The 23,401-nt window shown below is 34.8% G+C and overlaps 4 protein-coding genes across 6 annotated transcripts; 1 reads left to right on the top strand and 3 right to left on the bottom strand.

The window, feature by feature from the left end:
* Positions 1-2,294: 2,294 nt before the first annotated feature.
* Positions 2,295-3,927, bottom strand: LOC108201693 (protein NLP6). The gene is made up of 3 exons (XM_017369978.2): positions 3,150-3,927; positions 2,850-3,002; positions 2,295-2,716 (listed from the first exon to the last, which is right to left on the bottom strand). The coding sequence occupies exons 1-3, from the start codon at positions 3,532-3,534 to the stop codon at positions 2,295-2,297; spliced, it is 960 nt and encodes a 319-aa protein (XP_017225467.2). The 5' UTR covers positions 3,535-3,927.
* Positions 3,928-11,268: 7,341 nt separating this feature from the next.
* On the bottom strand, positions 11,269-13,940 carry LOC108202367 (protein SIEVE ELEMENT OCCLUSION B-like). Its single transcript, XM_064084932.1, has 10 exons — positions 13,496-13,940; positions 13,186-13,397; positions 12,996-13,087; positions 12,860-12,911; positions 12,690-12,758; positions 12,434-12,590; positions 12,141-12,356; positions 11,836-12,065; positions 11,710-11,737; positions 11,269-11,588 (listed from the first exon to the last, which is right to left on the bottom strand). Exons 7-10 carry the CDS (start codon positions 12,180-12,182, stop codon positions 11,490-11,492), a joined length of 399 nt encoding a protein of 132 aa, XP_063941002.1. The 5' UTR covers positions 12,183-12,356; positions 12,434-12,590; positions 12,690-12,758; positions 12,860-12,911; positions 12,996-13,087; positions 13,186-13,397; positions 13,496-13,940; the 3' UTR covers positions 11,269-11,489.
* Positions 13,941-15,162: 1,222 nt separating this feature from the next.
* On the top strand, positions 15,163-18,492 carry LOC108200956 (protein NLP7). Of its 2 annotated transcripts, none has more exons than XM_064083952.1 (5): positions 15,163-15,738; positions 15,824-15,877; positions 15,968-16,808; positions 17,408-17,665; positions 17,794-18,003. In XM_064083952.1, the coding sequence occupies exons 1-5, from the start codon at positions 15,229-15,231 to the stop codon at positions 17,862-17,864; spliced, it is 1,734 nt and encodes a 577-aa protein (XP_063940022.1). In that variant the 5' UTR covers positions 15,163-15,228; the 3' UTR covers positions 17,865-18,003. The 2 variants fall into 2 exon arrangements, with proteins under 2 accessions (XP_063940022.1, XP_017224724.2); XM_017369235.2 differs by having other exon boundaries at positions 15,164-15,738; positions 17,790-18,492.
* Positions 18,493-20,120: 1,628 nt separating this feature from the next.
* On the bottom strand, positions 20,121-23,120 carry LOC108202187 (protein NLP3). Of its 2 annotated transcripts, none has more exons than XM_017370571.2 (6): positions 22,466-23,120; positions 22,324-22,380; positions 21,639-22,233; positions 21,356-21,535; positions 20,880-21,218; positions 20,121-20,743 (listed from the first exon to the last, which is right to left on the bottom strand). In XM_017370571.2, exons 1-6 carry the CDS (start codon positions 22,979-22,981, stop codon positions 20,259-20,261), a joined length of 2,172 nt encoding a protein of 723 aa, XP_017226060.2. In that variant the 5' UTR covers positions 22,982-23,120; the 3' UTR covers positions 20,121-20,258. The 2 variants fall into 2 exon arrangements, with proteins under 2 accessions (XP_017226060.2, XP_063940269.1); XM_064084199.1 differs by having other exon boundaries at positions 21,356-21,532.
* Between the last annotated feature and the right edge of the window lie 281 nt (positions 23,121-23,401).

The following is a 23,401-nucleotide window of genomic DNA, read 5'->3' as shown; positions in this document are numbered from 1 at the left end:
GGCTAATATAATTTTTTTATTTATGTTATAATATTTGTTTTTTAAAACGGTACCACAGTTCAAAATAATTTTTATCCAATTATAATTGTAATTTAAAAAATCAACTTGAAGGATTCCAAAAGTTAATATAATTCCTTTTTTTTTCGGATTCTAGAGGTAATACAATTTTTTTATTATCTAGGAACGCCAAAAGAAATATGATTATATTTATTTAAACTAATAATCATAGATAAAATACAATTTATATTTAAGATTTGTAAGGTAATACGTACAATTTTTATTTCCGATTTAGTCTTATAATTTTCTTAAATTTTGAATAGAAAATAAAAGATTGTAAAGATAATAATCATTAAAAAACTAATACCAAAAATATTAGAACCATAAAAGAATAATAATTTTAAACTAATAAATAGGAGTCAAAAAATAAAAATAATTAACATATAAAATAATACATATAAAATAGGAATCATATATTGATTTTATTATAATGTTGATTAGTATTGTGTTTGACGGGCACGGGAGGCGGCCCAAACTAATTTTTATCTAAATAATAATAAATTTTCTATTAGTATTATGTTTGACAGGAAAGTGGCAAAAATAATTTTTTATCTATGTTATAGTATATATTTTTGTTAAAACGGGACCACAGTTCAAAATACTTTTTGTCCAATTATAATCTTTAATTTTATCATAATTAGAATAATTTTTATTAGTATGTGTTTGGCAGTAAGGCGACTCAAACTAATATCTAAATTATAATGTTTTGTTATTGGTATTGTGTTTGATAAGAGAGCGGTTCAAACTAATTTTTATCTAAATTATAGTATTTAATTTTATCATAAAAATAATAATTATGGATTAATATTGTCTTTGACGGGAAGGAGGTTCAAACTAATTTTATTATTAGTATTGTGTTTGACATGATGACCACTTAAACAAATTTTTATACCAATTATAATATTTTTCATTTGTGATATGTTTAACGGAAAGATGACTCAAAATAATTTCTATGTTATTATAATACTTATTCATATCAAAATTTATCACGCCGCCGCGAATCGCGGCTTTTTTCACTAGTTTAACAGTAAATACTCTGAAACATTTTCATAGCCAGCCTAAGAAATCTGAAAAATGTACCAGGTAGTATTCCCCATGGTTCATCATCAATTAACATTCTCTTGCTAGCTCGCCACCGTGCAATACCAACACTTCTACATCTGCGGTTGAATTAGATGGACGGACTACAACAATGAAGACGATGAATCAATACACAGTTGTGACTGTAAAACATAAACAGAGTTGATAGTATTTTATGAATTAAGCTGAAAGTTAGAATATAACAATGCTGCATCTTTAAGTGGTATTCCAGTAGGTTCCAGTAAAGATGGTGTAGCTGCTGGTTGAGACCTGCAAAACAATGCCTCACCGAGATTGGTGGGCGTCAAAGCACCTACAGTGGGAGATTAACCGGAGAAAAGAAGCTATAATTGGAAAAGAGAGTAAAGTGGCGGAGAGAGTGTTTACGATAATGTATGGCTGTATAGTGTATATGCATCACAGCAACCTTTTACCTTTACAGTGGTCTATATAGATGCTCCAGAAGTAAGTAATGATAAAATTGTACTAGTTCTCATAAGATATGCAAGTAACAAATTCAATCTTAATCACTGAACATTCACGTAATGCCAACTTCTCTAATTTTATATAGAGAATTAGTAGTCTTTTTGCACACATTGCTTCCCATATTTTGAATGGGAAGGAACACCTACACTACACATTTATTTTACGACAGGTTAATAAATTGTACTAACGAGAAATCAGTTCTTAAATTTGTACTAAAGAGAAATCTTTGCAAGAACGTAGAGCATCAACAAGTCTTCTCGTGTATTGGCTTCTATGAACTAAGCTATATGTGTATCCTTCACTAGAGGCATCCAGGAAGAACAAAAGTCTCTAATGACCTGAGTCACGCTAAATATGCATGCTTGTTTCATAATCTTGTGATTAGATGAATTCATAATTTTGCATTATTAACTGGTTTTCCAAATTTTGAGGCTTCAAAAAGAGATATTTCGCTTCAAAAAGAGATATTTCATATCACTTAATTTTCCTCGCATATTAGTAGTTATAATACCTATTACAAGATAACTATATATTCCACCCATCAATTGATCATCATCGTTGATCAGTACTAAAAAATTTGAACCAAAATATCGTTGATCAGTACTTAAATGTTGTTACCCAAAAAGAAAAACAAAGAAAGGAGCGCCATCTTCCTTCAACCTGGATAACTGTTAATAGGCGGGACCAAGCTTCATTTTGATAGTTGGCTTCTTAAGTGATCTCGAGACTTTCATACATTCTTGTACGTCCTCGTCACAAGTAATGTCAATCCAATCATCCTCGTCATCTTGATACTTGATACTGAAACTTTTTCTATCCAATTGCAGCCTCTTAATCACACTATTCTCCAACTCTTCAAGCCCTGATGAACTAGGTAGTTCAAACCTTATGGTACGAGCATCATATGTGACCTTTACGGTCATCATATTAATGTCCTGACTTATATCAGTAGCAACGCATCTATTTGGCAAGCTAGACGTGGCTAATGAAAAGTCTTTTGCCTCCGATTTACCATCTGTCTTTTGACTCTTGCCAGATTCCCAGCATTCAATATGAACATCTCTACATATGCGCTTGACTGTTGATTGACTCACTAAAACAATGATAACTTCAATAAGATACTAAGTCATACCAATGCAATAAACGTAAACAGTTATTAAATCATTTATAAATATTATAAGAAGCTGGAATATGTTTGTGTAAGAACAAGGTAGAATAAAACTTACAACCAAAGCTCTTTGCTGCATCTTTTAGTGGTCTTCCAAAATGCTTATTAACATTCTCTACAGTACAAGGTATTTTAGATTTCTTCAATTGTTCTGATTCAGGGGTCACAGGTTCAACATCTTCATCATCAGATGACACTTCTACCAGATTATCTATTATAAAGCCACCAAAGTAACATAACTCAGCTCCCAATTTCATCGAGGACAAAAGACATTTACATTATGCACATTTATTTGTTAAAAAAAAAATACCTAATCCAAGTTTCTACTGTATCCCTTTAAACAGATAGTCATGCTTACCTCTCTCAGCAGTCACTTTTTTCCCATTTGTGTTGAAGTATTCTTCAGATCCCCTAGGCTGGGAAGCTTCATTTAATATTCTTATTGACGTTTCCCCTACTGCAGCCTCTTCATAAGATTTTGAATTGCTAATTTGATTAGGACCTTTTTCAAACAATTCTAAAGTGTGAGTAAACTCTGAGCCTTCATTGTGAGGAAGAGAACTTTGGGGGTGACCAACTTCAAATGACTTGGGTTGAGAGTGGGTCGAAGAGTTGATAACCTTGACTAGTAACACTTGTCCTGGTTTTTCTCTCTCTCTTGCAGCGAGCTTACAATTTGGAAGAGATTCCCTAACTTTTGTCCATATACAATTCAACAAAGTTTGAGGGTAATCATTATCCATTTCTTGAGAAGGCAGAAAGAACTCGAGTGCATATTCTCTTCCATATTCTTTTTCTTCTTCTAAAACAAGCAAGTAGATCGTAAAACAAGCAATTGATCCCAAGTTTTTTGCATAATGTGCCAAGTGATATTTAGTAATGCTTAATGCTGATATATTGCTGCAGAAAAAGGCTCCAGCTGATCGATTTGAGACGCCAAGTAGGCGATTGAAGCCCTTGCACAAACAAGCATCTTTGAACTGACACCATGGCGCCAAATTTTCAAAATCCCTACCACTGAATTGATTTAGCGAGTAGTAAAAACCGCCTTTACAGGTCCAGTATTGAGTAAGAGGTAAATGAAAAGTTTGACACACTTCCTCCAATACACGACCCAATACCGGGTTTTCATATTTTTGCAACTGATAGAAAAATACGAAAATATAAAAATCAAACAATTTGTTTCCTAAGAAAAAAAGAAGAATACCATGTACAAGTCTTACATCACTGTCCCGGAAGCTAAAATCCAAGCTGCGCCAATCCTGCAAACCAACGATTAATTGGCCAAGTTATAAACCAAATTTGAGTTCAAAATCAAAAGAGAGGAATCAGATTTATTGAAATACCTTAAAAGATGTACAAAATGACTCGAGTATTCCAACGTCCTGGTTGCGAGTCGAAACTATCTCCATAACCCCAACTCTCCCCGGAGAACAAAGAGGGAAACAGAAAAAAGCACGAATGCCGCAAGTGAGAGCAAAATCTCGGTGTGGGTATTCATCTTTAGAGTAAAAACTAATGTCAGGACTCATCTCTGCCCTCCGGTTCTCGAATACGCGCTCAATTACTCCCTCAGTGCTGCAAATGGGCTCTACTATAATAGCAGAACTGGCGAAGCGAGTCCGGTATCGTAAAAGGGTTCTTTCATCTTCTTCATCACAGCCAATCATGCGAGATATGCTGGCATCAACCGTGAGCTCACTGTGTTCATCCTTGCAGCTTAGCGCCCAGAAGAGAAGCAATGAGTGCCGCAAACCCCGGGAATCGACAAGCTCCACGTCTCTATTAATCTCTCTTTCTTCCCCCATTCTACTCAGTTTACTGCCGCTTCGTTTCCTTTTTCGTGTCGTCTCTTATATATTCACTAGGATGGTGCCCGCTGCCGCGAGCTAAAATGTGAAAATAATTTGTTTTTTCATTTCAATTTTTTGTTAATATAAAATTTTGCAAGAAAAAAAAATATGTTACCATTTTTTTTTTTAAAAGATTTTATAACACATTCTTCAAACATTTATGTTGTTAGAGGCTATAGATTTTGCACCCACCATACACACCATAAAGTTAAAGTTTAAGGTTAGTATTTTTTGTTATTAGGTTGAAAAATATAATATAGTAGAAAAATCTCTATTTCCCAGGATCACAGGGGTGACAATTATAAAACATTAGCTTCTACCAATTGTCATAAATTAATATTATTTTTAGATAACATATAATTCATTTTAAATTATAAGAAATTAAGTTTAACGAATACAGAACTTCTGTCAAAGTTATAAATAAATTGGATATGTAACCGTTTTCAAATTTGATTCGTTTAATGTGTTATGTTAAGAAAAACTTATTAATTTTTTTATGAATAAAATATAATATTATTCAATATTTTGGTCCACACATAGATGTAATGTTTATTGAAATTACGTTACTTTTGTAAGTAAATGAAAGACCGTTCACACAGAATAGATATGTAAAGATTTGATGGCCTTAGATACGTAAAGATTTTGTTAGCATGGATATTTTTTTTACACGTTGGGTATTAATCCCTTTACTGGAAAACAATTGTTTAGATTAATATATGACATGCAATAACCTTTAATGTCGAATAAGCATAAAAAATTGTAGCCTTGTCGCAGCAAAAGATGTTTAAAGTTGCACACAATGTCGCCAAAAGTTTAATACAAATCGTTGTCACGATCATGCACTTAATGACTGCACGCTTTTCACTTGAAACTGGCAAAAGATAGTAAACTCATTGCACTGCTGACTCTTTGCAGACCCCGTCAATACTGGTCTCTCAGCAAGCATTTACATGAAGTGAAATGTTCAATTCTAAGTTCCAAGGTCAAAGGTTGCTATGCAAACTAAATAGACTTATGACATGGTTTTGATCTGTGTTTTGAATAAGGAAATATGAGCCCTTTTGGGTAAATACTAATGACATGGTATTGATATGTTTTGAGCTACCGTTAAAAAGTCTTGTACTAATGAAATTATTTGACTACTATGATTGTGCCCACTACCGCGAGCTTAAATTTTCAAATAATTTTGTTTTGTTAATTCATTTTTCAATAACGTTGGCAAGGTTTTTTTAGATGTTTTGTAAACTGTTAAAAATAAAGTTTTCTTGTTTACTTTTAGCCGCAGGGCCGTTCTATACTTTCTGAGGGCCGTGGGCGTAAAAAGAAAATGAGCTCTAATTTTTTTTGCTTCACTAAATTTGATAAAATATGACCTTGTAGTAATGTAAACTCAAATTTTAGTCAACTTCCGTAAGAAAATAACTATAAAACAATAGATGTAAGAAAAAAGATTAAACAAATGTTTGATGACATTTATCTGTTAGTGCATGATTGATAGTACCATTAGTTTAGTTACGTACATAGTCAATTAGGATAGAATAGCCTTATATATACTAATAACAATACATAAATTATACAAATTTTGGGCCTCTAAACTTTTTGGGCCCTAGGCGTCGCCCTGTTTGCCCTCCCTCTGGGCCGGCCTGCTTTTAGGAAGAGCTTTTTTGTATTATACATTCAATTTTGTGTAATTCATACATGATTTCAATTTGTGTAATATCTTGCCTTATTTTTTTGTAAAGGCCTGTTTTAAGATGTTACACTACTCACTTTCACGCTATATATTAGTATATTGTTATAATTGAGCCTTTCATTTCATCTAATTTTTTTTCTAATTAGATATAATTTTTCATCTAATTAGAAAAAAATACATATAAATTGCAGTTAAAATATAGTCAATTTGATTAATTAAAAGTCAAAAGGGACATCTACTTTGAGACGGGGAATAACCTCAAACTCCTAGAAAGATTGTTACTGTCAGCAACTCCAAAATGTTTCACTTCAAATTCTATAATGGTTATGAAATTCATGTTTTGTTCACTCGGCAAATTGAGAAGATTTCTGGGAATTCTTACTTCATAGGATGATTTTAGTCAAAAAGAGATTGAAATACTTTGTCTTCCACTACATTGTTTCCCGCTCACATAAATCATAATGTATAATTTTTCAAAGTTGAAATTCAAAATAAAATTCATATTTATATATCTCACAAAAAAGTAAAGTTAATATAATAAAATAATATTTTCACAATATTTATCATGATTATATAGAATTATATATATATTTCAAAAAAAATTTATAAGATCATTAAGATGGTATATACCGTACATTTTTATAGACACACTATGTTCTTAAATATTTGTCTTTTGACTTTTGTTAAAGCGTTTTGACTATATAGTTAAAAATATTATTTTTGAATTTTTTTTGAACAAAAATATTATATCAATACTTTTATTGACAAAAAGATATACTTGATAATAACTTCTTTAGCTATGTAGTCAAAGAACCAAAAATGTGTGCTAAAAAATCAAAAGGATAACATAACTACATACTATTTTTTTTAACTAACACATGAATTTTGTTCTCGTTATATTAGAATACATAAGCTAAAATTCTTTTCCAAGATCATCATTTCCTGAATCTATAACTTGATAGTTAACTTAAAGAAGTATTTATTGTTTATAAGTAAAAAATTATTTATGAATAAATAATAACTTTTATTTTAGGTGTTACTTTTTTAATATTTATAAATTATCGGATATAAAAATCTTAGACTCATCCCAGTTTAAATAATCACAAACAAAACCCAAAGTGATCACAACCAAAGAACTAAAAACTTGGGGACAAAACTACATTATAAAGACTAAATTATACAACTAATTCAGCTGATAAAGATAGTGCGGTAACAACTAAGCAACTATTAAAACTGAACATACCTGATTTATATAGAGGGTTGGTACTGATTGGAATGAGACCTAATATGTGGAATATCACCTCATTGACCTTCGATCAAAGTTTAAACTTTGTAAAGTTCTTCTAAAATTATATGGAAAAAATTGCCATGTCTCAGACATGATATTTTAAAATTTGTGCCATGCGTCCCCCCTGGTGGGCGGTGGCAATGCCGCTTTTCAGTTAGTTTTACTACTTGCATAACATATTCTAGTTTTACTACTTGCATAACATATTCTGTTACCACATTGGTCTCTTGACCTTTTTTGCAACAGCCTGAAGTAAGTAACAAAAAGATCTGATAAATTAGAGAACAGAACTACTGACCTAAAACTTGACGAATTCAAAAATGCCTCGACGGACTTATGATTTAGTATCTTAATCTGAGGCATCCAAATGGTGTAAATCATCCCATGCTAGCTATATACCATCACCACCTGCAAGGCTGCAGCAACTTGGGAGCCCAAACTGTGGACCGAACAAACACCATCACCATGCCAAAACTTTATATATAAGAAGAGATACTGGTATTATATCAAGTTTGGTATTTAGCATCACTAAACATGGGCAGAAAAACAATGACGCATATGCAAGTTTAAGCTAAATGCATACACTAACTAAAATTGTCTACAAAAACTGAAGATCTACTTTACAAAGCTAACCATTTATTTGAGCTAGTACTTGTCAAAAAATGATGCATGATGTCCAGTTTTTCCTCCCATTAAAACTGCAAATGAGAAATTAATTACTAAAAGTACCAAACAAAGACACCAATAATAATTTCAAAGTATCCTTAATCACATTGGACATCTGGGCTAGCTCTGTCTACTATAAAACTTTAAAAATTAACCGAGGTAAAAAGATAAACTTCAGCTGCAAATCCTCTAAGTCAGTCCTGGGATTTCACTGCATTCTTGCTGCAGCATCTAAACTTCATTGTGGATATAACAAAGGCAAAAGCTTTCTCTTTTATTTTCTTTTAACAGGTTATCACTTTATGGTTCTTTATCACTGACGGATGTTTAAAAACATGTCACATTTAAACTGATAAAATCTATTAGCCTATCAACTCTATTAGATAAGGCCTGCAGTTAAAGAATAAAAGAAATAACCACAAAAAGAATTAAATATACCTAAAATGGCAATACTGGGATTTGAATCCGAAATTGAATTTGAAATTCGGAAATAAGCAAGAATGGTTGGAGAGAGAGTACAATTTCTTTTGAATATTAGAATGAAATGGAATGGGTGTTTTTTGGGGGAAGCAGCAGCTTCTCTTAGAAGCTCAACAAAATGAGTAAATGTAGTGTAGTCAACACCGTATAAATCTCTTGAGTCAAGTGGTTGTAAACAGAAATAAGCAAGAATGTAGAGGGACATTTTGTAGCCAAAAAGGCAAAAGTTCCTTAAACTCAGCTCGAAAAGTCTCCCTGCAGCAAGCACAAGTTAGACTTGAACCATACACATCAAAAGAACAGTAAACAGAAAGCTGGATTGCAATGCTGAAAAATCACGTACATGAAAATGAAAAAAGCAGTATGCCACATTAAATGTAGAAGTAACAATATGAGGATATCTAGAAAACATCATAATTTATGATGATAATTTTCTTGTACAACTGGAGTGAATTCCTTAACTGTATGCCACATTAAAAGACACGAAAGATTGAAAATGGAATTTCAGTCTGCCTTCAGCGTCATGAGTTTTTGCACCATGTTTTTCATCAAGAACCCTGCCAAGCCGTAGAGTCATGACAATAATTGGACTAACCATCGGTGAAAAAGTAGGTGGGAACACCTGAATGGTTTCTATGTCTTCCCGGAGAAATAAGAATTTCGTCTTATGTCCAAAAAGATCAGAATGAAATCTGATTATTCTTGCAGACAAAAACAGACGACCCTGCATAAAAATGTACAATTGTGTTGCCAATAAATTATAAGAATCATCCATAGAAGAAAACAGAAAATATGAAATGTGCATCATTCATCTTATATAAACAATGGCATACACATTTAGCATTATACATGTCTGGGTATTACTATACAGTCAATGCATCAGTCAACAAATCATTGCATCATCTTCTTACACTTAAACAGAGCAACGCGACTTGTGGCAAAAAAAAAAAAAACAGAGCAACGCGACTACTTCACAATACCTGCAGAGGCATTTTTCGTTTCAATTGACATGTGAAGTCATTGATTAGAAATGCTTCTGTTGGGAGTGTGAATAGTTTTTTTTGAAATGCCAAATTTGTTTGAGGAGACCACAATCTCATCTATTCAATACATGAAGAAAATTAATAGCATAGGCTAATAAAGATGAACATAGTCCTTAATATCTGAAATTTATAGCAGAATATATATATATATATACAGCTCTTCACCTTCTTCCCCACTTCTCTTCCCATCTTACTTAGATAATCTTTAACTACGTCACTACCCCTTGTATCATTCAAGAAAATTCTTGTTTGCAGTTTTGGCTGACATGCCTGAGCCAACTTCCCTTCAACAGGAACCCACACATCAGTTAGTTCTGATATCTTACTCTTTACAAAATTAATTTCAGCATGTCCCAGGGATTTGGATTCATCAAACGGCCCATAGAAATCATAAACATCCGCTCATTCATCGCATCAAATTCAAATACTTCTGCAAAATCACATGGTCCAGCAAAACATCATATTAAAGAAAAAGGTAAATGTCAACCAAATGTAGAATTAAAAACGAAAATTTGCCGAAATTAAAAATGATTTATGCCTTGACATGTATATATTAGGATACTTATAAAATGAACTTGCAAACAGAGTTATCTTGTTAAGTAACAAACACTAATTGTTTGCTAACAATTTAAGTAACACGAAAATATTTGTCAATTAGTAGAGGAATGACTTACGTGACCAAAATCTCCCAGATTAACAACCAAAGCTCCTTCCATAGGCTTAACCGTAATCGAAGTTTTGCCACCATCCCGAGTGGCCTGTAGTTCATAAACCGGCTCCTGAAGCAAAAGGGTAATTGCAGCTGTATCTGTATGTCTTCTGCATCCAAGTGTCAAGTCAGGTTTAGGACACGTGGGATATTAGTTACTGTAATTAACACTTTTTGTTCCATATTCACGCAAGCCTTTGCAATAGTCTCTTTTTCAAGGCCCCTTAGCCTCTGATAACACTTCCAGTAACTTGGTACCTAGCTCCTGTAACTTTTCAATGTATTCTTCTGTGATGGACCTCCATCACTCAAGCTTATCAGGCCATCGGGAGTTGTCCAGACTCCCGACCACTGATTGGGTACGTGAAGTAAGTTACAAACTCACGCCAATCCCCTACCCTGTCACCCTGCATTGTATTGGTTACTTTAATATATCATACTGCAATACTACTATCTAACAATAATTCCTGAGAATGAGCAGTTGATCAAAAGATCAAGATTTTTAGTTCGATTTAATGGTTGCTAGTGTTACTTATCAAACACATTATGTGCAGTTAAAGAGAGCTCAGACAGTCAGACTAAAAATAATTTTTTGTTCATTTGTGGAGTTGGGAAGCTCAGCTGACGGTGCAGACTAAGCTAGTGTGAGTATCATTAATTTAAGCTCAGTCGAGGCTGCAATCACAGTTTATCCTCCTCTGGTTCTGTCATTAATGTGGAACACTGAAATGAGAACTCAAAAGCATTTGCGAACCTAAGAACTTGATTTAAATTAGGAACCTTAACGTGTAATATCTCAATGGTTCTAACAATTAGCTATTACCTATATCACATGTACAAATCAAAGTCTATGATACATTACATTAATTGTATAGTAAATCATAAATGTAGCCCTGTGAACGTAATCATCACAGATACAGTTAAAGAAATAACTGGAATTTGTAGCCCCCTCTGGGACGCTCGTTTTCATCCTGGAATCAGGAGTTTTTCTCCTGACAATTGACATAACTTTGGCACGATGTCTTGCAAGCATTTTATTTTTTCGTTAATTTCCCCCCTTCGGACCTGTATCATATCACTTTCGTCGTCATTAATCAGATCAAGAAGTAGCGCAAATTGGCAACAGACAATAATGTTATAGACCAAAACCAAGGGGAAAAAGTGAAATGTTCTGGAATTTTCTTACCCAGGTCTCTGTTGCCGAGGCCATGTACCTAATCAATCAAACATCAACATTAAAATTTTGACCGATTTAACATGCATGACCAAATTGCAACATATATAATTAATAAAAAAAGCAGAAAAGATATACTCATGACTACTGCCAGGAAGATCAATAACCATAGATGCACAAGCCACAATGCTTATGATGGTCCAGTACACGGCTATTGGGATATGAGCACTGGAAATGACCATCTCTGGAGTGTCCAGGTTAATGTACTGAGATCGGAGGCTCTTAATATCCACAATGCACTTTGTTAGATCAAGCACTGCCTTGATCAGGTTACCAAGTGACTCAAACTTTGGTTTCCAAGATTTGGCCTGTTCCATTATATCTGGAAGTTGTTTGAGGTGTGCTACTCCGTAGATTTATACTGTTCAGAATTAGTAACTAACCAACTTGATGAGATAAGCTATTATCATGTGTATCAGCTTCATGATCTTCCACAGCAAACAACGCTTGATTGACAGTTGTATCCATAGTTGAGAGTCTAGGCTTAACTTTCCGAAAAACGGGGGGTTTGGCCCTCCCTAACAATGGCTGCAATGGAGTGGAGGTGGTTGGCTGCAATGTCCCATCCTTGTTCCAAGACTTCCTTTTGTTACCTTTCCCTGTGAACAACATAGATTCTAATCGTCTTAAATATTCTCCAGCAATACTTATATTCGAAATTGTACAGAATACTCACCATTCAAATCATGTTTAATAATTTGGAATATTTCCTGGAGTGAAGAGCTTTCCGAGAAATTAGGATAACAACAACCACAGTAATACAAAAAAAATACCAGGCGGTAGACAATCAGCAACTGTACAGTGAGTTTGCAATGCAGAAACATGAGAATGTGCTGCAAAATTATATATATCGGATTGAACATGAGTTACTGTTAAACTGCATCAGCAAATAGGACCTCCTTTATAAAGTAGCAACATGTTTAAGAAATTACGATCTGTGTTTTCGGATGAAAGGAGTGCTTGGGTTGGACGATGCACGTTGGCAGAAACATGATTAACATCTGCAAAAATGATGCAATGGGAATGAAAATGAGGTTCTGTAAAATTGCATCACCCATAAAAGGACCTCATTTATAAAGTAGCAACGTGTTTTAGAAATTACACTTGGTGTTTTCGGATGAAAACTTTCCAAGGCTTGGACGATGCACGTTTGCCTACCAAAAAGAGACATTTTTTTTCAGGTCAGAATAATACAATTTTAACAGCATAAATTTGAAGACAAAAATAAGGGGGGAAACCTTGTCAATTAAATTAAAAGACAGAGGAGATCCTGCTACACAATGACTGCATGCAGCAGCTAATTTTTTCTTAGTAGAGACAGGTTTGTTGACTGTCAAGTTTAAAAGAACATAGAGGGAAGAAAGTGTTGAACGAAAAGAACGAAAGATTGAAAATTATGGACTTCTTTGAAAAACAATTATATCATACCTATACCATGAACACTATGCGGAACAGTCCCTTGCGGGTTGAATTAAAATTTCTGTGAAAAACAAAGTTACTGTAAAAAAACGAAAAAAAGTACTCAATATCCCACATATACTTCAAACCTGGTTCTGATTTGCTGCAAAAGATCTTAAGAAGTTACCCCCCCCCCCCCCCCAAGTTTGTAACATCACCCAAAGCTTTCCTTGCTGATTTACCTGATGAGAGAAAAACCAAATTAGTGTGTAATTATAACAAACACTTGGCAGACGTTGTAAAATGAGTAAATCAAAAAAGACATGACTAAATAAATTACCCTTTCGAGGTTGGTTCGAGGAAACCGCAACAGAAGGTAGAGCACATCCATCCTCAAATTGAAGATTCTAATTTAAACAAACGCAAATGATGAAGAAAAGAGTACTTGAGGGGAGCATCATCCCGAACAAAAAATATAAAAACAACTTGGCAAACGATAAACATAAAGGACCTAACCTCAGCCATGAAGATGCAGAGCGCGAGAAGAAAAGCAAATTGTTGTGGATGAATTGGATTGTTTTTGATAAAAGAGGAAAAAAGAAGCTCTGGTATTCAAATTCAAATTCAAACCATGTATCTAACAGATTTGAAGTACATACCAGTGATAAAAAGAGGAATATAAGCTTTGTCCGTGAGTATGATCCGTTGTCCATCAGTTTCACCCGCCATTTTGATGTATATATTAGACCGCATTGTACAATACGCATCTGCTCTGCACGTGGACTACTCTACTGCAGCATGCTCACGTGTAAAAAAACAACTTTTAATGGCAGGATGGTGTAAAAAAAAAAGGGGTGAGGGGCATTGGTGGTCAAAAGCCATGCAAAATGGGAGGAGTAACTATCTATTTATAGATTTTGTGTCCCTTGTGTTCATTGCAAATCATATTATAAATAAATCTATTCTTTATATTTAAATAACAACTTTTAAAGTCTAATACTTTAAAATCTCGTTGATTTCGGAGATTTTAAAAAACATAAAATACATTGAACAATTTCACAAAATTCATCTATTTTATGAAGTTAAAATAAATCCATCATTCATATTCTGGTTTAACATTTAAGTAATCCCAAGTTATATCATCGTATTTTAACGCATAATTTAAAATTATGATTGAATATCGCTAGATTTTGTAATATATAAAAATTTTAAATCTCAAATAAATACCCAATTCTATTTTATTTTCTAAAATCCGAGTTGAATACCCTTGTATTTCATGACTTCCCTTGAATGTATTAACTAAATTTGTCGTTATAATTTTAAGTTAATTTTATAAATAAAAATATGTGTTAATAAAAAAATTAAGGAAATAAATAATTTATATTGAATGAAACAAACAAAATATTAATTAAGGTACTTTTCTAGTGACTTAATTTTTTTAAAAAAAATTTACCCCTAAATCATAAGTTACCCATAATTAATTTTATTTTTATATTTTTAATAACTTTTAAATTATTAATAAATCAAAATTACCGAATCACATATTTTAAACTCTCAATTTATCACATAAATCACGTTAAATCATAAATTATAAACTCAACCAAGATAAGTCATAAATTATAAATTCAACCAAACACCTTCTACTCTTCTAGATGAAACCCGTCACTAGACCTGTGGAACCCGTCACCGCTTTGTTGAAGGTGGGAACGAAACAACTTCGTGTAATTTTGTGGAGGAAAGCTTTGAACAAAATGTTCTACGGTTAATATGAAACACCTCTTCTATATTCATATTAAAAAATTATATTTTTTTATTTAAAAGATCGGTGGCTAAACCGGCCCAAAGAGTCAAAGACTGTATATATGGTAGCGGTCCACAGCCATTAATGGCAGTGGAGCAGTTAAATAACATGTAGTAAAAAATGTTAAAAAAATATGATCCTGACCGCTGGATATCTGACGGCCCAAATCTGTGAGTTTTTTAAATAGTCCTGACATATAACTACCAGGACCCGGACCCATCATTATATCAAAGAAGTCCAAATGCAGAACTAGTTGCCGATCGGTTGATAATATGCAAGCCACCATGGCTGCAAATTCTGCTTATTGCACACAGATCTGGAGCAGACAAAAGTTAGATAATGTCTTGATTCAGATTTGGGAGGCAAGCCGCGAAAAACATCAAGAGGGACGAGAATACTGGGAGCTCAAGGCAAAGAACGAACCATTTTATGTTCTTTCTAGTGATGACGAGGGATTTTCATCGTACAGGATTCACTCTCTAGCTTCTACGGTTACCATAAAAGAAGACGGAGAAGATGACGACGAAGAAACAAGTGTTATTGCCCACGTATTTATGAGTAATAGGCCTGAAATGAGTCCTAAAATTGAATTTTACTCTGTGAATGAGTATTCGCATAAGGATTTTGCGTTGACTTGTGGGATTCGAGCTTCTCTTTGTTTACCTCTCTTTAAAACTGTTAACTTCTCAGGCCGCCCTGATGGGGTTATGGAACTTGTCTCCACTTGTGACCAGGATCTCGAAAAAGTCAAGCTATCTACTCACTTATCCTACTTCTTGAAGGTCTGTGCTTTCCAGTTCCTCTGTTTGGCTTCAGAGTAATGTAGTTCATCACAGTTTCATGTCTAAGTTTCGTTTTTCTTTGCAGAAACTAGGAATGTATTCGTTAGGTGACAATATATACCGCTTCATAAGGACGAATGTGAGCACGGGTTTTGACATGTTAATTCTTTCTTAGGAAAAATATGTTATGGTATAACTGCTGAATTATGTACCATGATTGTGCTAACAGACCCGAAAACATGCAATGCTGGAAATGGATCACTTGTTGGAGGTGATATGTCAAACATTCCGCTTACCTCTTGCTCAATACTGGGTAATTAAAGATGCTAACTTAGGAGGCCTTGAAGTAATGTATCAATCAAGTCACAGAGATTTTGAAAATATAATACCCTGGTGTCAGTTTAAAGATGCTTGTTTGCGGATGGGGTCACATGTAGGTGAAGGTCCTGTTGGCAAGACGTATCTATCCCAAAAATCCTTGTTCTGCAGGGATATAACGGAACTCACTATTACTAATCACCCCTTGGCACATTATGCACAGAACTGCGGGTCAATTGCTTGTTTCACAATATGCTTGTGGAGCCTTTCACCACAATACAGAGAATGTGTACTCGAGTTCTTTCTGCCCTCACAAGAAATGGATAGTTATTACCCTCAAACCTTGTTGAACTCTCTATTGACAACAATGAAGGAAAATCTTCTATTTGATATGGTTGCTTCAGAGGGACAGTTAGGGGAAGTGTTATTAGTTGAGGTTATCAACTCTTCCGGGTATGAACCAGAGACTTTTAAAATAGGTCAGCCTGTGTGTTCGCTTGCAGACCATGAAGATTATGTATTCCAACAAGGTACTGGCAGTTCACAATTGTTGTTTGAAGATGGTACGGTGCAAGATGAGCATGTTCGGGACATAGAGAAGTCCAACGATGTCACTGTTTCATATTTAGATGCAGTGGTCGGAGATATGACAATAGCCACACCTGATATAGTGGAAATAGATAATTCTGCTCTGGAAATCATGCTGGAAGATGCGATAAAGCAGAAAGAGCACACTGTGGTTCCAGAGAGAGGTAACATAACCCTTTCTTTTACAGATCAAACAACATACATGTTGAGGGAGTGTTTGTTTTAGCTTATACTGATAACATAATTTAGTATCTATAAACTATAATCCTCTGTTCTTCAGTTCTAATCTTTTCAAATATTCTTATGATAGTTTCGGACTTAGTTCAAGTTCATTAATAGTACTCCCTCCGTTTCAATTTACATGTCCACTTCTAAGAAAATTTTTTGTTTCAAATTAGTTGTCCACTTCAACTTTCAATGCAAAATCATATTTTAAAATCAATTCTACTCCACATATCTCTTATTTATATTTCCTAGATCAATCTCATTCCACATATTATGGTCATTTAATGCAATTAGTTTGTGAACATCCACTTTTGTTAAACTATGTGATTTTTTGAAAGTGGACATCTAATTTCAAACGGAGGGAGTACAATCAATTTTATTGATTATACTTTATCTCGTTTTATCCTGAGACATGTCGCTAAACACAAAAGGTGCGAGACTTAGTTCAAGTTCACTGAGAGTAAACTAAAGATATTTAACCCTTGTTTTGACTGAAAGTAGAAGCTGGAATTTTGTTTCATTGGTGGCTTCTTTATAGATGACCTAGTGGAACAATCACCTGAAGACAGTGGATATGCTATGACCCCTGGAACTGATCAGCCTTCGAGGCTGGAAGATCTTCTTCAAAAACAAAACGAAGGGATTATGGTGGGCTTGGAAGAAGATGATACAACCGTCCAATTCAAAGAGGATACTTCCGAAAGAGAGAAGCAATTGGGAAGTAAAGATATCACGTTTGAGGGAATTAGTGAGCTTTTCGGAAGACCATTAGAAGATGCAGCAAAGAGCTTTGGTGGTAGGTGTTTCTCTTTCATGTTCTTGCACTTCTTGCAGCTTACATTATTCAGAAACAAAAAAGTTATCTACTATTGAAACATTATTATTGCTGTGCATCTTATTTAGAATGTTCAATATGTTAGTTAGTCGATCGACACTCAAACGCAAGTGTAGAGGTCTTGGTATTAAAGACTGGCGACGAGGCAAGCAAAGCATAAAAGGAAACATGTCATCTGATCTTAGGAGAAGATTAAATGACGATGAACAAGCTGGAAAAAACTTTCATTCGGGTTTGCCTTCCGGGGAAAAAGCACCTGCTGTTGATCATATAAGCCAAACATTGAATGAGGTGACTGTAAGGGCAATGTACAATGGTGTGACTATAAGGTTTGATTTATCTGATTCATCAGGGATTGCAGAGCTAGAAAATAATGTGATCGAGAGGCTGCACTTGGAGAGGGAGAGTTTCAGTATCAAGTACCGAGATGATGAGGACATTTGGATATTGATTGCTTGTGACAAGGACGTGCGGAAATGCATCGAAATCTCACGGTCATTAAAGAGAACATCAATCACGCTGTTGGTTGATCCTCCGATCAATCATCGTAAACAATAGAAGTACATGGTTAAGGACGTCGGAAATGTAATGAAACCTCACGATCATTGCATATTTGTACGACGACTTGCTTGTCGACGGATCCCACCATTATTCTCACTTTTGTTATTTTTAATTAATTCACTCGCATGTTTCTACATTATTTATTCAGGGTCTCCGTGTCCAGCCCATTTGATAACTAATGACCGGGACGGAGGAAGTAACTAATTAAGACTTTGATATTTGTGGTTTATGTGATCTTCAATTTCGTTGCACTGCTAAAGATTTGTATCAGTTAATCAAAGTAATTACAACTTGACAAAGCTTACAACTCAAAAATTCCATACTACATAATGGTTAACCCGAATACCAACACATGGGTTTGAGATTCTGATTCTTATTAACTAGGCTCATTAATCATGAACCAAAAGCCCCCTGATTTAAGATGACATGCTGAATTGTAAACCAAAAACAACTAGGGAACCAGAAGTGACTAAACAAGATTCGCAGGAGCTCTGTGGTACACCGGAAGAGTATCTATGTAGCTCAAATAGTCACTATCCACAAAGTGCGGGTCTGAATTATGAAAATTGCAGGCTCCTCTGTTTCCACGTAACTTTCTATTCTGGATCCAGTGTAGAACCAACCTTGCTGAAAAAAACCCGGGGAAAATCAGATAAACAATGAGCGACGTCCTTGAGCTTGTGGATGGCGAGAAAATGACAAAGGCTAAAGATGCAAGTGAAATGAAACCGAACAATCTGAGGATTTGGTGTAGTACTGTGGCAAAAGCTGCACTATTATGAGTAGAGCGAAAGTATTGTTCCAAGTCGCATACCAAGCAGAAAACAAGGAAACTTGCTATAGCGAAAACCATGGCTCTCGGGTGATCCTGGAATGCAGAATCAGTTCCTGCTTGGTACTTGAGTTGCAAGGCGCTGAGGAGGACTGTAACAGCTATTCCCAAAATGCCAACAATCGCGTGATTATTATTTTCTCGGGCTCGTGTGGGGGCTATGTTGATGAATGCAACATTGAGTTGCATAGAATAGTTGGTGAATATGAATTGGTGAGGAGGAGACATCTGAAAATAGAAACAGTAACTTAAGAAGAAAAAAGAGGAAGAGTTGATTTGTAGGTTTGTTGAAGTACCATGAGCTTTCCTACATTTATATACTTGTTTATGAAAGTCCCTGTCTAGTTTCTGTTAACAAAGGCCTCGGGGACTAAATATATTTGAAGAGGTTCATCGAAAACAAAAAATGAAAGGGTTCAAAAAGGTTCTCAGTTCATACAAGGACCACACAAGAAAAAGCCAAACCACCAAAGACCGACAAGCTATATACTCTCTGGTCCCTTTTACATATTTTTTTATTTTTAGGATTAGTTTAATTTAAGGTATTAAAAGAGATAGTTTGGATTATTAATTTTTTAAATTTTTATCTATAATCTTATTTAATAAAAAGATTCAAGATATAACAATCAAAAATAATTTTTAATATAATTTAAATTAGAGGACTCGTGCATGATGAGCTGGTCTGCATTAGTGTCAAACCATTGTTAAATAGCGTAATGTATAATTTATTCCCAACTATAAATTACACAATTTAATTTAACGGTTTTTCTTATTGTGTACTGCTTTATTTAGTTAGGTTCAAGATTTTAATTAACGGATATTTTTATTTTTATGCATGCGTGACAGCGGGAGGGTCATGATTATTAATTAGATTAAAATTAATAAAAATCCACCTCATCACTTAAAAAGTGGTTTGTCAGTGTCAGCATACTAAAAAATCCGATCAGTTAATTACACTTCATCGGAAACTGCTAAATATTTACCACGCCGAGTGAGAATTCTACGCAAATTTACCTGCGACGATTTATGGATAAACGCTAATGCATCTTCACGTTCATGTAGGCTAAATTACAACAAAGACAGGATTGAAATTACAGTACTGACATACGGAGACAGAGAACCATGAGTTCTTTAGTGTTAGGAGCAAGGTGACATCTGTATTCACTGTGCCTGGGGATTAACACGCGGATCCAGCGACATCTTAATTGTTGTATTGTTTGATGATTTTGATATTTCCACGCATTCCTGCAAGTCTTCGTCGCAGGCAATTGATATCCAGTCACCCTCATCATCTTGATACTTCATGACGAAACTTTCTCTCTCCAAGTGCAGCCTCTCGTTGATATCATCTTCTAATTCTGCAATTGTAAAACCAGGTAGTTCAAATCTTATGGTAGCATCGTAGTATGTTGCCTCTACAATCATCTTCTTCGGGTCTTGCCTTTTATCCGCAGTAGCAACCTTGTTCAGGCATTTATCCTGCATGGAAGAAATGCCTGAACAAGTAAAGTTTCTTCTACTCGGTTCCTTAGCATTCAATCTTTCTCTGAGCTTGGAGGAAATATTGTCATCCGTACTTCTCCTTCCATATTGCCATCTTTTGATACCAAGATCTCTACATTTGCGTTTAAATGTAGATCGACTAACTAGAATAGTGAAAATTGAGATTAGATATTGTATTTAAAAAATTAGTCATTTGTCTGCCACGTCATTTGAGAAAAAAGATGGGAACACAATTTGGAATCAAATAAACTAAAATAAGCATGGTAGAACCGAACTTACTCCCAAATCTCTTTGCTACATCGTCTAGTGGCCTTCCAAGATGCTGACTAAGACTCTCATAACTGAATTTCTTTTCTGCTTGTTTCTCTGTTTCTAATTCATCCTGTAAGCTTGTTTTGCTCACAAATTGGATTGGTCTATCAACATTTTCTGCTCCCACAATAATCCCTTTGTTCTTTATTCGGGAAAAATCTTCTGACAGGATCAGTTTCTGAACTGAAGTATCGACTGTCACTTTTTCTACTTCGACTTCTTGATGAGGTAGTGATATCCTAGTTTGTGAACTAGAACCAGCTGCAGTTGTCTTATCATGTCCAACGTCTTCGAGCAGTTCATCTACTGTGAATCCACCAAGAAAACAAAAATCCGTCTTCCATTTTGGTGGAGTGCAAAAAAGTTTTAAATATTACAAGGACTTGTATATTTGGTATAGTATGCACTTTGATGTTTTTCCTGCACAACTGAGGTTGTATTACCTCTTCTAGCAGCCACAGTGTATTCTCTGTTCCTTATAGCCTCTTCCAGAGTAATCTCCAGGCTGAAATGATTGATCTCCATAGTGTTTGCCTCATCAATAATTTCTTTAGACCTATTAGGTTTAGGAGTGAGAGACTGAGGTTCTATTCGCTTAACAGGTGATTCTTCCAATTCATCTACTGCAAAGCAACAAAATAATTAGTTGGGCTGATATATTTACCAACTAAAAAACAGAAGAAGGCTGGAAAATGTCGAGCTAAACAAATAGGTTAGAGGACTAACAATTGATTACTGCAACGGCATTCTTGTGTGTTTGTTTAAATATTTCCCTGGTTGAAGAAGAGTTGATAACTTCTAATGTTGGCACTTGTCCCAATTCTTCTCCTAAATCAAATGTATAATATGGAAGATGCTCCTTCACTGTTGTCAATAGAGTGTTCGACATGGTTTGAGGGTAATAATTAGACAGTTCTTGAGAAGGCAGAAAGAACTCTAGTACACATTCTTCAAATGGTGGGAAAAAGCTACGCAAGAATATTGTAAAACAAGCAATTGATACACAGCTTCGTGCATAGTGTGCCAAGGGGTAGTTAGTAATGTTGAATTCTGTTATATTCCTGCAAGAAAAGGATTTACGGAATAGACATGTTTTGCCAACAAGGCCTTCACCTATGTTCAAGTGCGTCTGCAAACAAGCATCTTTGAACCTACACAAGGGTGCTAACTCTTCGGAATCTAGATTACTTTTCTGAGACATTACGCTGAGGGCTCCTGAGTTAGGGTTGGTCAGGACCCAGAATTGAGCAAGACGCAAAGGGAATTTTTGACACACCAGTGTCAAGACATGGTCCATTTGCCAGAGTGCAGGATTTAGGTCCTGATACAAAAAGTATATATATGTAGTCAAACAATTGTCTGAACATCTTTGAAGTGTACTAAAAGCTTTTCATGTCAAAGTCTTACTTACATTTTTTCTTAAAAAGTTGAATAATATATAGTCTCTTGATGTATACATCCTCATTTTCTGCAAGTAAAGAATGAAATTGGCATGTAATGAAGAATATTACATTGCTTCAAACACAAAGGAGGAAATGGATTGAATCACACACCTGTACAAAGAAGCATGACTCAAAATACTGCTTGAAGTTTTCAAGATCTTGCTCACAAGTGGAGACAAGTTCAACAACACCCCGGGGGTGGCCAGAACAATCAGCAGTTTTAAATAGAGGGAAACACAAAGAAGGCTGAATCCCACAACTTATAGCAAACTCTCTATGTGGGTATTCATGTAAAGAGTAAAAAGATATGTGAGGAGTCATCTCAGGCCTTTTATACCTGAATACGCGACTAATTACTCCCTCTTGCTGCTTACTCTGTATTATGTAGTCATCTTCTTCATCATCAAGTTGTATTCTATGAGTACAAGAAATGGAGTGCATCCGGTACAATGATAGGCCTCCGACTTCATATGGAAGAATTTCAAATGAATTTTCCGGTATGGTAAGCTCACAGTATCTTCGACCCCCTTCAATAGCCTCGGTGCTTGCTTCCCAGAACTGAATCAGTATGTTCCTTGTAGCCGCATCATTAGCAGTTACCTCATCATGACCGAAATTGATGATCATAATGCTTTGCAGAGCCAAAAGAAATTGATTTGGAGATTCTGCAACTCTTCTTGATATAGAGTTTTATAGGAGTATTAGAACATTTGGACTTGTTCTAAAGTGCGACCTTTCGGCCTAGCAATGTAAAAGGTTCACCAGCATGACATCTTTGTCCTACATACTAATTTATGCAGAATAATGCAACATTGCACAGTGTGCATGGAATTTCTTTTCTTATTTCTCAAGGACAAATTAACCCAAAAAGGGGTGCAACTCAAATATATGAATATCCTGTCTTAGCCGGACTCTTTATTTGGAATTGAGTACCCGTGTCAGACACTAAATACTCTAAGCAGACATTGATAAAGATATTCTATTATATATTTTGGAGGTAAAAAATTGTAAAATCTTCGAATTATTACACGTTGAACACTTTTAACC

Source organism: Daucus carota, chromosome 9 (assembly GCF_001625215.2).
Source record: "Daucus carota subsp. sativus chromosome 9, DH1 v3.0, whole genome shotgun sequence".
In the NCBI taxonomy this organism is placed as follows: Eukaryota; Viridiplantae; Streptophyta; class Magnoliopsida; order Apiales; family Apiaceae; genus Daucus; species Daucus carota.
Note: the sequence above shows the minus strand (reverse complement) of the source record. Positions and strands in the feature narration are given on the sequence as shown.